Raw genomic sequence first — 15,556 nt, 5'->3', positions numbered from 1 at the left:
AAAATATTAACTTCAAATCTGTGTCCATGCACCTTTAACAATCTTTACAGTCATTTTAGAGCAATTTTATCATGTCTCTAACAAATTTTCCATTGTAACACAAATCAATTTTAAAATTGAAATATCGATTTCAACTCTTAAATTCAACATACACTCAAAATTTCTTTATGCATTTTGAGATTTAACACTATAGGGTGGTATCGAACAGTATTCAAGCTTAAACGTCCACTAAAACAATACAGATCAGGCGTAAAGCAAACATGGACTTCTAAACATCAACGGATCCTACTGCAAATTTTCTTGTCCTTTCCCCCAGTCTCCTATGGCTTTTATTAATTTTCTTTATAGTTTATCATTTTATCAAAAAATAATAAAAGACACGTATAGAATCCGCGGTATACTTAATACCGTTTCATTAATATCTTAAAATAAATGAATTATAGCTCTCATTCCTGACAAATAACGTTTTCTAGAAAAATTAACGCAATTTCATTTTATTTTCGCTGTATAGGCCCTTTCCGTAGAGTGCATGGTTGTTTTACCCTTTGCTGCTAATAAACTCAAACTATTGCCTCAAATCAGTTTATTCATAGGGAGGTATTTGCACATTAACCTGAACCACTTCCCTATATACAATGTGTACATGTATACTCTTATATTGAACCCTTCTTTTGGCTCATCCATTACTCTATGGGATTATGGGGACACTTTGCAAAGGACATTTCAGAAAAAAAAATCCTTTTCTTGCCCAGTACTTATTGAAAAGTTTTACGGGCAAAGTCTGACTTCCCCCCTTTTATTATCCTTAATTGTGATGTTGAAAATTTTGTATTTTGCTGGTGACAGTAAATACAATATTTACAAAATGTTTGTCATAAATTGTAATTGTTTGTATTTAGTGCCACCTTTATTTCAACATGACATAATAATCTCCTGATGAGTGGGTTTGCAATTCCCTCTTTTTTCACAGAAATTATTCATAAAATAGAATATATATTAAATATCTGAAAAGTAAAACACCGATCCTGGGGCAAAAAGTTAGAGACACCTTTGATCATCGTAAATCTGCACCCATGTAACATTTAATTAATATTTAATTATCATTATATTTACAGGCATTTTAACAATAATTTTTATTTTAGTGCCCGCTTTAAAAACTGAAAAATGCTTCTGTATCAGTTATTTAGATACAAATGGTATAAAATATCTCTTGTACTACTTTCAAGAGTTGTTGTTTGGATTTGTTTGGACGGTATGTATACAAGTTTGATGTGTAGTCTTCCTACTCCATGTATGCACTTACTCTCTTTTGTGATGTATTTTATTCAACTTTTTAAAAATAATTAAATTGTCTGTATCTTTTGGAGTAAAATGAAATGTTCTCTCTTCATGCTAATTTTGAATTTGTGTTTCATTCATTTTTCTTTGTTTTGTACTGTCTTTTATATGGAATATAAGGAGAAAATGAACAATATTCAATCTCAAAAGTCCATTAAACAAACAATACAAAACTGGAGCAGAGCAAACACAAACCTCCAAAACATCAGAAATGGGATCAGGTGCCATGGAGGAGTTTGCATTCCCTACTGTAAGCTCCTTATCATGATCGGGAAATAACGGATAAATCCGTCGTCAATACAGTGTGTAAATAATGGCCTGATAATTAGTATGAAAAACGCCAGTCAGCATTTGACCTAATGATTAAGTGTATTTGCTGACAAGGTCATTGTGTCAACCATAGAACTTCGAAATGGTGACTTTAAACAATATATTCTTGTTTCAGCAACTAATTTGGCAATAATTTACCTCGCTTTAGAAATTGTTCATACGTAGAACATATACTCTTGCGTGCAGGTGATGAAGGTATATCGCTGCATAAGTAAGGAAAGTTGACGATTGAAAAGTTAGTCATCACATTTATCATAAAACTTGGTTAATGTCTTTTCAAGTAAAATATCCAAATATGAAACAGATGTGTCAGGCTCTGTGGTATCTTTTATTTCAAGCTCACCGGGATATATCGTATCGACATAAAAATGGAAATAACCACTGTTTATTGACAATATGTCGTAGATATACAATGTATCTAAATGTCGAGTTGAAGGTCAAAGCAAGTGTTTTCTTCTTTACACGAATAAGATTTTGGCAAATTCTGCTTTGAACATGTGAATACAAAAGAATTTTTTTATATGGTAGGGTTAATTTCTATATAAAGGTTGTCGTAGATTTACAAAGCCTAAAAGTACGGAAGAATGATACGAGCATATACGTGTATATCACCCGACTGTTAAAGGTTGTTCCTAAATACATCAAAATGTTTTGAAAATAACAAAAATTGTTACAAAAGGACACTATTTGGACATGATAAGCAGCAAATCAAATTAGTTTTTACTTAAGAGTTAGATAAGTGATATTTTATAAGTCATTCCTGTAAACAAAAATTACACAAGGCAAGAGATTTCGAAATTGTCTAAAAATAAAACATCAGTTATTTTATTAAAACTTCTTTTGAAATTCATATAAGTTAGTTCAGTGATCTTCTTTTGTATTATTAAATCTAATTATTATTTAAATCGATTTAAACAAGAAATAGCAATGTTCATCCTAGTGTATGGGAGGGCCCAATAATACATGCATGATAATATGATTGCATTGATCTATAATCGTGTCATAAATAAGGGATGTATTTCTAATCATCCCTCTGTCTATATTTAATTTTTTTAACATGAAACTAATATATTTGACACACATCTGATATTTCAGTACCCATGAATACATGTACATGATAATGTGCTAGTACTGATCTACTGTATACTCAAGTCATAAATAACAGTTGTTTTTACCATCACCCCTCTATCTTTATTTAGTTTCAATTTATCAGTACCCACAAAAAATGTACATGATAATGTGATTACATTGATCTATGTTTATGTAATAAATAACGTCTGGATTCCTATCATCATGCTCTCTAGATTTACACTAACAAAAAGTACTATAGTTTACTTAAAGCAATATGAGCTGCATTTTGGAGAAATTAATTTTATTGTTAAAATATTTTATTATGATAAATCTGTATGTAATTTAAACCACTATGTTTAATCAGACTGGTATAAAGAATTATTTTTGTTTTCAGAAAAAAAGATTTCTAACAAGGGATTTATAGTATTATATAAGAAAGCAATATTGTACAGGACGACAATAATGTAATTTCGCTTCAATAAAAGCATATAAATAGTTCTCCTGTCTGTATTATAATTAATAAAGTTTATGAATGTTCTTTTTTCTGTCATTTAAAAAATTAATTACAATATTGCAACAAAAATTTTCGACATCAAACTTGCAGGTCATATTACTTAAGTAAATCAAAGTTTCCACAACCAGTTAAACATATTTTTCTTTTAATTTACTATGAATTTCAGATAGATTAATTTTACCCTTTAAACTTCTTATAAATAATTTCTGCTATTTAAATGAACTGTTACTTGTATATTTAGATATTTTTCAAAAAAATTACATCATTGATATGCAGTTTTCTATATATTCAGGCTCTTAATTAAAAAATCTAGATTAAAGTTGCAGAGTAAATCATCAAATTATCAAAGTATTCACTATAGTTAACTAAAGTAAACTATAGTTAACTATAGTAAATTTTTGTTAGGATATTTATCAATATATTGATATAATATAATTATATAGATTTTATAATAAATATCATAAATATAAATTTATCATTACAATTACTTATCTTTCTAGGGAACGCCTACAAAGACTGACAAATCTCATTGATAGTGGAGATACTTGAGGCCACAGAACCCTGTTTTGATTTTACGAGTTGTTGTTCTTTGAAAGTTTTTTTTTGGCCAGTATATTGATGATTGCATCCAAATGATGAACAATAAACGGCATTTATATAACGTAGAAAACATTTAAAACACTAAATTTAGGCTTCATTAATAGAAAAATTGCTAATTTGACAGAAAAAAGGCCCGTGTGCCTCGACTCCTTGACGCTAACCTGTAGACTGGTCCGATTTATAGAAAAAAATTCTTCCAATGGCAAATAATTATTATTTAGTCCAGCATAGTTTTTTAAAACCTATTTTGAGTATGCTGAATGCGAAAAAATATGCTATCCTTCATGAAAATGGCGTTAAAAAGGTCAATCATTTTAATGGTTGCAATACACTCGGTGAGATATTTACACATTCTTTTTCCTATTTGAACGATATAAAAAGAAAATTTAAAAAAAATTGATGTCCGCCATTTTCAATCCCATTTTCATGAAGGTCAGCATATTTTTTTTTTTCGGATTCAGCATACTCGAAATAGGTTATTAACTTATACTGGACCTAATCATAATTATTTGTCGCTAAAACTTATTTCTAGCCTTCTTTTTTTTCAATTATGACAAGAATACTGTGGGTGTTTGTTTTTAAAATTTTGATTATTTTCCCCAATTTAGAGCCACTTTGGCTCATCCAAAACTGCAACTATAGACTCCTGAACCATTAATTTAAAGAAGATTAGCTTCTTAATGTAATCATGACAACAATTTGCCTGCTGAATGAATAATACATCTATTAATTTTCAAATGTGTAATCTCCCATCCATGATCCGCCCAGGTGTAAAAACAAGTGCTATGGGGCTATGGATTCCTAAATTTAGTAGAATGACCATGGGAATATAGTATACTTATTATCCATTGGTTTATAGGAAGACTTTCAAAGAATTTAAGGAATTACTGTCTAGTTAGTTGGGTATCCCACACGTTGGATGTGACAGGTCGTCGGGAATACTTATTCCTCCATGGCACCTAATCCCATCTCTGATGTTTTAAGTCCATATGTTTGCTCTGCTCCCGGTTTGAATTGTTTCTTCGAACTTTTGAGCTTGAATACTGTAAACCAACTTTTATTCGCAGCGACTTTATTTCGCGATTTACCAGGAGTAAAGTAGTTCGCAACGATTAATTTTCGCGATCAAGCCTTTTTTGGAACTGTTTCAAAAGAAAAAGAGACTTTAAGGACCTGTTCGCGGCGAGAAAAATTCGCGATGACGAGGCTCTCGCGAACCTTGCAAAAATTTCTCGCACGCGAATAAAAGTTGGTTTACATTATACTGTTTACTGTCTCCATATTTCATTTTCTATCTATTCATATCTTGCTCTGCGTTATTTTTGAGATGAAGTTTATTTTCACACTTTATGAACATTTTGACCCTGTCGCTAATGCCATAGTGCTGATTTTTTTTCTGTCAACACCCACTGCGAAATAGGACCTGGATCCATACAATCTCACCTAAAGGACTCTCAGTGGGATCCAAACCCGATATAGGATCAACCCCGTACTTTAAAGCAAACGATCTAACTATTGCGTCACACGGGTGACTTTTGTCTTAATCATTTAATTGGTTTATGGGCCAGGCTGTTAAATCTGACTCCTTTTAAAGAAATCTGAGGGATAGTGCTTAATCGTATATATACTGACACGCAAAAGAAACGCAACAAGCAGTAAATTAAAAATGTTTGAAATTTTTTATCTAATGATTTTCAAAAATGAAACAGTAAGGCTTAACTCACCATTCAAAACATCCGAGATTTGATAAAAATTTCAAATGATTATCTTTTATCTTTAGAAATCAAGATATGACCAATAAAACACCCCCTTCCAGCCATTCAATTAAAACGTGCAAGACTGTCCTGCACAACATTTGCAGCTTAATTTCTACGATACAGTAGGTTCATCAATATCGAGATGGTCGAATTTTCTCTAACCTAGCGCATTGTAGTAACCTTGGTCTTCCGTCCCAAGTTCTGTCATTAATGATCATGATACGTAAGAGCCTATTGACGCGTAATGTAGTGAATCTTTGCATCAGCAACTCTCCATCACCTTTATTTTGATATTTTCTCGCGACAGCAATGAAAATGCGTACCTAAGTCATTTTCAGGAAGCCTTAGCATCGCTAGAGGAAAACAAAGTAAAATTTATTTTTTCAAATATTTCTGCATTACTTGTGATGAACAGCTATAAACCCTTAAAACTCCAAAATATTGCCAGTTGTTTTGTTAGACATGCAATTTTTTATTTCAAGCAGACTCAAACTTGACTTCCGGTAATGTTGTGAGAGTCGTTCAACCGTGAAATTACCGATGTTTACAAAATTGAACATATCCATATTTTTTTAGATAAGAAATTCTTTACTATATATAATTATTTCCCCCTAAAGTAGGGTGTTGCGTTTCTTTTGCGTGTCAGTATATACGAACTGATGTTTGAACGTCGGAACCTTTTCCAAAGCATAGGCTTCTCTCGCCTCCAACAGGTAGCGCTATAAATCGTGAGGATTCGATCCTGCTTTACTTGTGTCCTTAAGAATATAAGACGCAGTTACTTTAATTCAAAAGATGAACTTTGGGGCTCCGGTGTATATATATTTAAGATATGAACGGGAAATTATATTTAAATCATCTTGATCCTTCCAGTTAAGAGGGAAGTATAAATGTAAGATACATAAGAATTTCAACTTTTCATCGCCTTTATTATGCATCATATTGACCAGTAGTAAAACCTTGCACAATGTTGTGATAAAAAAATAACTCGACTCTAGCCACACCTGGTATTTGAAAACACTATCAGATTAGATTGACCGGTATTATAACCTTACACTGTCATTTGATCAAAATTATCAATGCTCTACCACAAATCAACTATTGGAACGTACTGTCAACTGCCAATGTTACAGTTAAACCACATACTAGTACCTGGTACTTCTAGTACTTCGATAAGTATCTCCAACATGGTAAATATTGGCTACGTATTCTTATCTTTAATACCAGGTACTTAATATGTTGTTTAACTGTAAAATTGGCAGTTAATAATTTGTTTTAATAGATTATATGTGGTCGATAGATAATTTTGATCAAATGACAGTTTATGCAGACAATATTTTTGGCATTCGTATTACAAGATTGCAAAGAAATATTTTTTTAATCAAGCTTTCAGGTCCATCTAAACAGTACAATAGGATCAGAGCATAGACCTTTAAAATCATGAGAGGCAGAATCTGATGCCAAGGAGAAGTAAATATTCTCTGTCGACCCTCAGACCACTGTGTACTTTGGTCTTGATTTTAGTGATCTTGCTTACGTGATCTGGAATCTTAATTATCACTGTCAGTTAATGTTACGGACAACATTCAAGGTTTGATATTCCAGTGAAATGTTTCAGAGGTATATAGCTTTGATAAACCTTGCAACCAACATATTACAATTCATTGCAGCCGATGGTTTCATATTTTAAAATGAATTCAAAATCTTTTTGACTTTGAACTCTCGAATTTTGTGCTTTGCAAGCCGTATGGCTTTAATGTCTATATAAAGTCTTCCAAAAACTATTAATTAACTACATTACCAAAAATTCTACGTGATTTATTTTAGCTCAAAACGCCGAAATCAAAATATGATGTTGCTATGCATGGTCCTGACGGTAATACTATTGGCCACCGGTGGATGTAGAATACGTTAAATTACATGTGAAATGCCTGACTTTTTTCACACTTGGGTGGTGTTGTTGAAATTGGCTAGGTGGAGAATGGCAGCTAAGACATATGTATATACATGCATTAGATACATTGTAACTAGTGTGTGCAAAAGATTAGGACTTAGGTTTGTAAAGTCTTTCCATTTGTACCGGTCTTTACTGATTGTTAAACTTAATCAACTACAGACTTTTAAAACAAATTAGGGCGTGTCTTAGCTATCCTTCACTTGACGGAAAACCCTGAACAAGATTTTTTGATCCGCCTACAAGTGTTCTGTAACCGCGCGCTCTGTCCGCTCCTAGTAGCCCGCGGTCACGACTGAGCAGGTCAATCGCACGGTCGATTTATAGCAATGTTTTGTCGTAACAAGTGATCTAGAGTACAAGTATGCGTTCACAAAATACAGTTATATAAATATTAAAATGTATAATTGATATACTCACAAGAATGAATTAATTTTGAGCTTTATACCAGTACATACATGAATAACATACTATTACATTTATTTGTAGTGCATTACAGATTTCTTTCTCGCTTCAAAATTCCTAAGGAATGGTGGAAACGTATATAAAATAACATTTACATGTATTCAAAAAAATTACCTCATGGTGAAATAGCTTCCTTCATCAACCTGGGTATGAAGATTAGCTCCAACCTGCTTTGCCAATAAACTACCTATATCTTTGCTCCAAAATGATTTGCCGGAAATACTTTCAACTGACTATTTACAGCGCGATATACCTGTATACAGGTAATCTTATGTAAGCAAAAACAAACCGGAAGATTTATCTTGCATATGATCGCAGCATTAGGAGGAAAATGTTTCCCGAATAAAAAGAAAGATAGAGGGGAGTGTCTTTATGACCTTCGCTGTGCTAAGTTTTATTTAAAGTGTTTCAAGAAATTATTAGCTTAAAAGTTAAATAGTTGAACATACATGTATTGTTATTTTGTACTCAGTCAAAAAGAAAATACATGCTCACTAAAAAAGGCAAATCTTTGACTAGAGCACAATAAATACTGATAATAATTCAACATATTATTCTAAATTAAAGTAGTACAAAAAAGGTTGATGAAGAATTCACTGTAAAAGTAAATTTAAGATCTGAAAATTTTCTAAAAGAAAACGAAAGAAGATATATGAATAAACCATTAAGATTTGTATTCGAAATCTAAAGAAGGGAATTGTGGAGGACCAGTCAGATTTACAAATAAGATGAAAACATCATAGAAATAGTAATATGTGAAAACATGAATCAATAACTTAATCATTTAATATGTTACATGTATTGCTCTCCGTCAAATACCCATCTGCTTGAAAATATTCATTTCAAAATAGAATGTATAAATCAGGAAGCTACAATAAAATATATGGAGAAAACGAATGGTATTCAAGCTCATAATTCCATAAAACAATACGAAATAGGAGCAGAGCAAACACTGACCTCCAAAACATCTGAGGTGGGATCAGGTGCCATGGAGGAGTGAGCATCCACACCCGCCGTGTGCTCCTTGTCATGATTAGAAAATAACAGAAAAAAGTCTATTTTGTATGTACATAATGGCCTAACAATAAGTATGAGTAAAGTTAGTCAGCATTTGACTCAATAATAAATTATATTTGCTTACAAGGTCATCGCATTGACCATGAACTTACGAAATGATGACTTTCAACGAGACCCCTGATATTCTTGTTTCATCAACTTTTTTGTCAGTAATTTACCTCGTTTTAGAAATTGTAAATACGTAGAGCATGCTCTTGCGTATCGAATCAACTAAGAGATATAAACTCCGTATGCAGGTGATGAAGGTAGATTGCAGCATAAGTAAGGGAAGTTGGCGATTGAAAATCTGCTTCATATGATTACAAAAATAGGTCTATTAATAAATCAGTATTAAATATATAACTATTGAATTCTTTACAGAGTGGTTAAACAGAAAAATGTGCTCCATATGAAAACGAAAATAGGCCTATAAATAAATCAGAATTAAATGTATAACTATTGAATTCTTAACAGAGTGGTTAAACAAAGGGATTATCCAAGTTCTACGTATCAATACATGTATAAGTATAACGAACAGTAATCATGCTAAAAATTTCAGTTAATACAAATCAGTAACAGAGCAAACATGGACTTCTAAAACATCAGAAGTGGGATAAGGTGCCACGGAGGAGTCAATATCGACTGGTCTTATCCGCTAACAGCTCACTTTCATGATCGAGAAAAAAAAACGGGGGGAAATCAGTGACGATTCAGTGTGGCCTAACAAATAGTATACAAAATCTTCAGTCAGCATTGTGTCAAATGATATATTGAATTTGATGACAAGTAAGGACACATTATCGATTTTATACGACACTCTTGATAATCTTGACTGCTTTATCAATTTATTTTTCAGTAGCTTGCCTCATTTTAGAAATTGTATGTTAGTAGAGCGTATTATTGCGTATGTACTCAACTAGGGGGAAAAACTCAATTACAGGTAATAAAGGTATATTAGCCCCTTCACGATAACTGCGGTACTACTCTTTTGCAGGGCAAATTAATAACGTTTGGCGAAGTTTTTGTTGGTAGATATTTAAATGATGCATATGTAGCAATTACTTTTACGTTATATTTTACCAAAATATATCATTTGCCCTGCAAAAGAGTAATACCGCAGTTATCATAAAGGGGTCTATTGCCACATGTGTAAGGGAAGTTGGCACTAGAAAAGTCAGCATCATCACGTCTATTATAAATTGGCATAATATGTATTCTACCGGTGTTTAAATATCCTCAAAGTACTTAAGTTTGAAAAAAGGATAATTCATTGATTACATCTTCGCTAGCCAAGGGTTTCTAATACCCTACTCTCCTCATGAGAAACCCTTGGCTAGCGAAGATGCATCAATTTTGATTATTTCAATGCTTAGAGGACACGCATATAAAAATACTGAGTATTGAAAATACAAGTAATACTAGAAGTTATCTTTCCTTGCCCTTCAGTCAGGTTTATATCTTTACCTCAATTTCAAATAAGTACATGTATATGTATTTTGATTTTCACTTCTTTTTGGTTATAAATGATCAGAAGATGCTATGTTCAAGCACAATTTGCTAGAATTCTCATGGATACAAGTTGGATCCCTTTATTAGCAGACCTTATATCGTATTCATATGAAGCAGAATTTAAAAAAAACTGTTCAATGAGAATAATATAAAACTTGCCGGGGCCTTCAATTCGGTGTATTACAAATTAACAATAGTTACTTACAATCACTCAATATATCCCATATAATATGAGCTTGAAATAAAAGATACCAAGGAGTCTCATTTCCCTTTCATATTTGGACATATTTTTTTTTATAGAAAAAGACGTTAATGCTAATATATCAACAAAACTTTACGATAAACGTGATGACTTCAACTTTGCTGTCGTCAACTTCCCTTATGCAGCAATTTACATGCACATTTATCACCTGCATGTTGGTATTATTTCTCCCAGATGATACACAAGAGCATTTTTAAGTATAAACAGTTTATAATGTAAGAAAGTTGCTGAAACAAAACTTAAGTCATCACCAGCAAATAAAGTCTATCGAATGCTGACTGCCGTTTTGAATTTCGTACTAATTTTTAGGCCATTAGGCCCTATGTACACTCTGAATTACTTAAAGATTTTCCCATTTTTTCTGATCATGACAATGAGCACAAGTCGGGTGTTAACGGTCAAAAGGGAATTCTTACTCCTCTATTGCACCTGATCCCACCTCTGATGTTGTAGAGGCGGTGTTTCCTCTAGCTGCTCCCAAAATATTTTGTTTGACTTTGAATCTTTATTACTGTCTTTGATCTCCTATATCATTACTTTAAAATAACAGTTACTTTTCATCAGTTTTTAAACATTTCAGTGAGGAAAAAAGTTTTTAAAATATCAACTTTTAAAAATCAGTACCTTAATCCTTTCATAATCAGCGGAATTACTTGCACAAAATCTTAGAAAAAAAAGTTTAATTAATAAATAATAGTTTTTTATTCATCTGTCGACAAGACATATCCCAGATTAAAGACACAATAGAGTCTGCAATATCTGTTTCATAAATGAATGTTTTACTGACTATGGAAGATAAAGGCCAATTTTAAACAACTAAATTGTATAGCAAACCAGATGACTTAATTTTTCCATTGTCAACTTTTCTAATTTATATAGGTAGTAATTTTTCACTAACCTGCTTATGGCGTTTTTGTCACCAAACTAGTTCACCACTCAAGAAGTTGCTCTTTTCTAAACGATCGAGGCATGCTACTAACTGAAAAATTGATGTTACAGGGCTTTCAACAACCTCATTAAAAGTCAACATTTCGTAAATTCTATGGTCGTGATAATAACTTTGTTTGCAAATATAACATCATTTGGCTGACTTGTTCCAAACCAATTGTTTGCGATTTGTTTTTATATAACGAATTTGATTGAAAGTGCACTCTACCTTATCAATATATTGGACTCACGGGGATGTGACCAGTCAACAGGGGGATTCTTTCTCCGCTTTATCACGTGTTCTTACCTCTGTAATTTCCAGGGTTCCGTGTTTTATGCCCTCTTAAGTTACAAGTTATAACTTAACTTATAACATATTTGTATTGTTTATAGATTGATTAAAGGAGATTGATCATCGTTCAATATTTTCACCTTTTACATTCCTCATTCTTCTTTGTTAAAGATTTTACAAATGGAAATGATGTCTCCCAGTTGATTCAATACGCAAGAGAATACTCTACGAACAAGTAATATCTGAAACGAGGCAGGTTATGGATAAACAATAAGAATCAACAAGAATATCAGAAGCCTCGTTTCATGAATATTTGTTGGGACTTAAAAAAATTAACAAAAAATGCTACTTACCTCTGCGCAGAGGTCATGTGGAGGGAAGCTGTCAAATATTTCTTTTTATTTCAGGTTATTCATATTCAATGAAGGTTGATTTTCCTGTAATATGAAATATAAAATGATATATAAGAAGTGTAATATGTACTGTGGGATCTCCAGTATATTGAGACCCGCAAATGAAGCACAATACTTCAAAGAGTCAGCATTAAGCACATTCTTTGGACCATGATGTCCTTTTCAGCAAATGCAGTCTATCAAGATTGAGAGCGAATGTTGACGGACGTGATTCGTACAAATTGTTAGGCCATAGATTATTTTCATATTGAATTGTCTACGGATTTTTATATGTTACCCTATCATAATGATGAAGGAGCATGTGGCAAATGTGACAGGTCGATCGCCTAATAGTCGAGGTAATCAAATCAATTTGTTTTGCTTTTGATCAAAACGCCAAGAAAAATAAGATTTTTTCTAATTATATTTCCATTAAACGTATTAAAAGGGTAGGTCGGATGACTAACGCTTCTAGAAAACTTTTTTGAAAATGTTATGCAAGAGTGGTGTTCAACTGGCATTGTTGACCTGACCTTGACTTGCGTCCATGATCAGCTCCATTGGTTCAGTACACTATAAAAGGTCCAACCCTTACTTCCTACCAATTACTTAAAGTAATTTACTTTATCTGATCGACGGAAATGAGAACGTTTTCTTTAATTCCATTTAAATTTCACTTTTAATATCTGTGTTTATGAATTAACCACTAGTAATTGATGGGAAACAAAACTCGAAATACTTCATAACATCTTACATGTATATAAAAAAAAAGTTTAACTCTTACGGCTCAGAACAAATTTATTGCTGTTTGCTGTTCATTTCTCCTCTTCAGAATGGTATGGAAAGCTTTTCTCTTAAGTTTTATTTTAGAAAACTTTGCTATAGCAGCAAACATCACGGACATTGAAAACTTGTATTCTGATTTGATTTTATACTCGCCAACCCCAGAGTTGTTGAAAAATATTCGTCCATCCGAGAAAACAGTTGTAACAGGATCCCTGCGATTGTTGTCAATCAGCGGCTTAGACGAAATTTCAGGGACGTTGTCGGTGATCGTTACATTAACCTTAACATGGCGAGACAAACGTTTAAGATGGGTCCCTTCTATGTACGGCAATCTCAAGTCCATGGAAATTCCTCAGGACAAAGTCTGGACACCTTCGATAATGATGAGGTATCCTGTTAAGAAGGTGAAGAAGTTGGGCATGGAGGACAATATAGTTACTATTTCCAGGAACGGGACAGTCGCTCTACATATTGGGGACTACTTAGAAACGGCCTGCAGTTTTGACGTAACACATTTTCCATTTGATCACCAGAGTTGTGATATTACATTACTACCATGGATTTACTCCAGAGATGCAGTGGATTTTCGACAAAAACGAGATGATATTGATCTTGGTGTATTCTCCAAAAGTGGTATGTGGGAAATCAAGAGCACAGAAGCATCGGTTGAATACATTCTGATTTCGGATAATACCGAGTGTGCGGTGTTAAAGTATACGATAGAGCTGGAAAGAAGATCGTCATATTTCGTTCTAACGATATTCGTACCTGTCATCATGCTTCTTCTGTTGAATTCCATTGTGTTTCTTCTTCCCTCGGAGAGCGGAGAACGTGTGGGTTACGCTATAACGTGTCTGCTAGCATTAGCCGTCTTTCTGACGCTAACGGATGACGTGTTACCTAGAACCTCCAAACCGTTGTCAGTGCTGTCCTGTTTCCTGATGCTTCTCGTGTTAACGTCTGCTGTTATTTGTCTGACAACAATTATAAGTGTCTGGTTGCATCACAAGGACGACAAATCACACATGCCATTGTATCTAAAGAAGTTCACTCACTTCATGCTCTGTAGGAATCATAAAACTAACACAGCTGAGTTTGAAATCGTTGATATTCTGACAGAGCCGCCAAAAAACAAAAAGAGTAACTCTCAATTTGATACCGTGACAAGTTTCAAAAATCATAAACCAGAATTCGAAGGTGAAAATACAAGGAATGTAACCAAGCTAAGCATGCGCAATTCAAAAAGAGAGATTAAAACAAAGTCCTCAGACGGTACACTGCACGTGACGCTCAAAAGGAAAAAGGAACATGGCACTGACGAGAAACACTTTAAGAACCCAGAAGATTTGGATGATCTCTACACTGACATTACATGGAAAACATTCTCAGAACTGTTCAATTTTCTGTGTCTTGTTGGGACAGTTGCATTTACAGCTTTGTTTGGATCAATATATGTTCTGATTGCAGGTGGAAATCTTTGAGATAAAAAATGCATCAATTCAAATGCTGCAATGTACAATTGTCCATTTCTCTCAAACCGTTAAAAAGTTTTCATTTTCAGAAGCTTCCCACTTGGACTACAGAACATAAAACATATACAGAGTGTTTCACAAAACACATTACATTTTTAAATCTGAATACTTTAATTTTTCCTATCATAAGTAAGGAGTTGATCCTTAGACCGTGGGTCCGAATCCCACTGTGGACCGGTCCTTCGGATGAGACTGTTTAAACCGAGGTCCCGAGTCGCAGAAAGTGCTGGCACGAAAAAGATTCCTCACTGCTCAATGGCCGTAAGTGTCAAGTATAGGACAAAATTGCAGCTCTCCATCGGCATGTGGTGGCGTCTCCATATGGAGGAGGAATTTTTGAGGGGGATTAAACTATACTTATTGAACGGTCTTGGCACAATGAATACCCATGTGAAGTACGAGTATGATAGCCCTGACACACTGTTCAAAAGATATGGCCATGGTTAAAGTGTTTTTGGTAAAAGTGGGTAAAACTCCAAGGTCAGGGTCAAGAGGTTAAATTTGGTAGAAACAAAAGTCTTAGCACAAGGAATACACCTGTGAAATATGAAAGCCATAGCCCCGCCCATTCAGAAATTATGGGAAAGGTGAAAGTTTTTGCGGACAGTCAGACAGATAAACAGACAGATAGAAAAACAAATTGACGGACAGGGCAAAAACTACGTACCCGCGATTCTTCGATTAAAGGCGTTTAATTTAGGAATTCTTCGTATTTAAGAGTCCAAATGAGTCTAAATGCCCAGGAAGATTCGATTGAATTCCACTTTGGTG

General features: G+C 33.5%; 1 protein-coding gene across 1 annotated transcript; it reads left to right on the top strand.

The window, feature by feature from the left end:
* The first annotated feature begins 8,022 nt into the window (after positions 1-8,022).
* LOC134244260 (acetylcholine receptor subunit alpha-like) lies at positions 8,023-14,776 on the top strand. Its single transcript, XM_062726520.1, has 3 exons — positions 8,023-8,052; positions 9,084-9,117; positions 13,353-14,776. Exons 1-3 carry the CDS (start codon positions 8,023-8,025, stop codon positions 14,732-14,734), a joined length of 1,446 nt encoding a protein of 481 aa, XP_062582504.1. The 3' UTR covers positions 14,735-14,776.
* The last annotated feature ends 780 nt before the right edge of the window (positions 14,777-15,556 follow it).

The sequence above is a fragment of the Saccostrea cucullata genome, unplaced genomic scaffold, assembly GCF_032062105.1.
Source record: "Saccostrea cucullata isolate Sc308-1 unplaced genomic scaffold, CSIRO_AGI_Scuc_v1 ctg277, whole genome shotgun sequence".
NCBI lineage: Eukaryota > Metazoa > Mollusca > Bivalvia > Ostreida > Ostreidae > Saccostrea > Saccostrea cuccullata.
Note: the sequence above shows the minus strand (reverse complement) of the source record. Positions and strands in the feature narration are given on the sequence as shown.

Excerpts from the sequence above, each read along its gene's own strand:
- LOC134244260 (XM_062726520.1), top strand. The coding sequence starts at position 8,023 with ATGAATAACATACTATTACATTTATTTGTA. Across the intron at positions 8,053-9,083 it reads TACTATTACATTTATTTGTA|TCTATTTTGTATGTACATAA; the intron begins GTGCATTACAGA and ends AACAGAAAAAAG. Across the intron at positions 9,118-13,352 it reads ACATAATGGCCTAACAATAA|CAGCAAACATCACGGACATT; the intron begins GTATGAGTAAAG and ends ACTTTGCTATAG.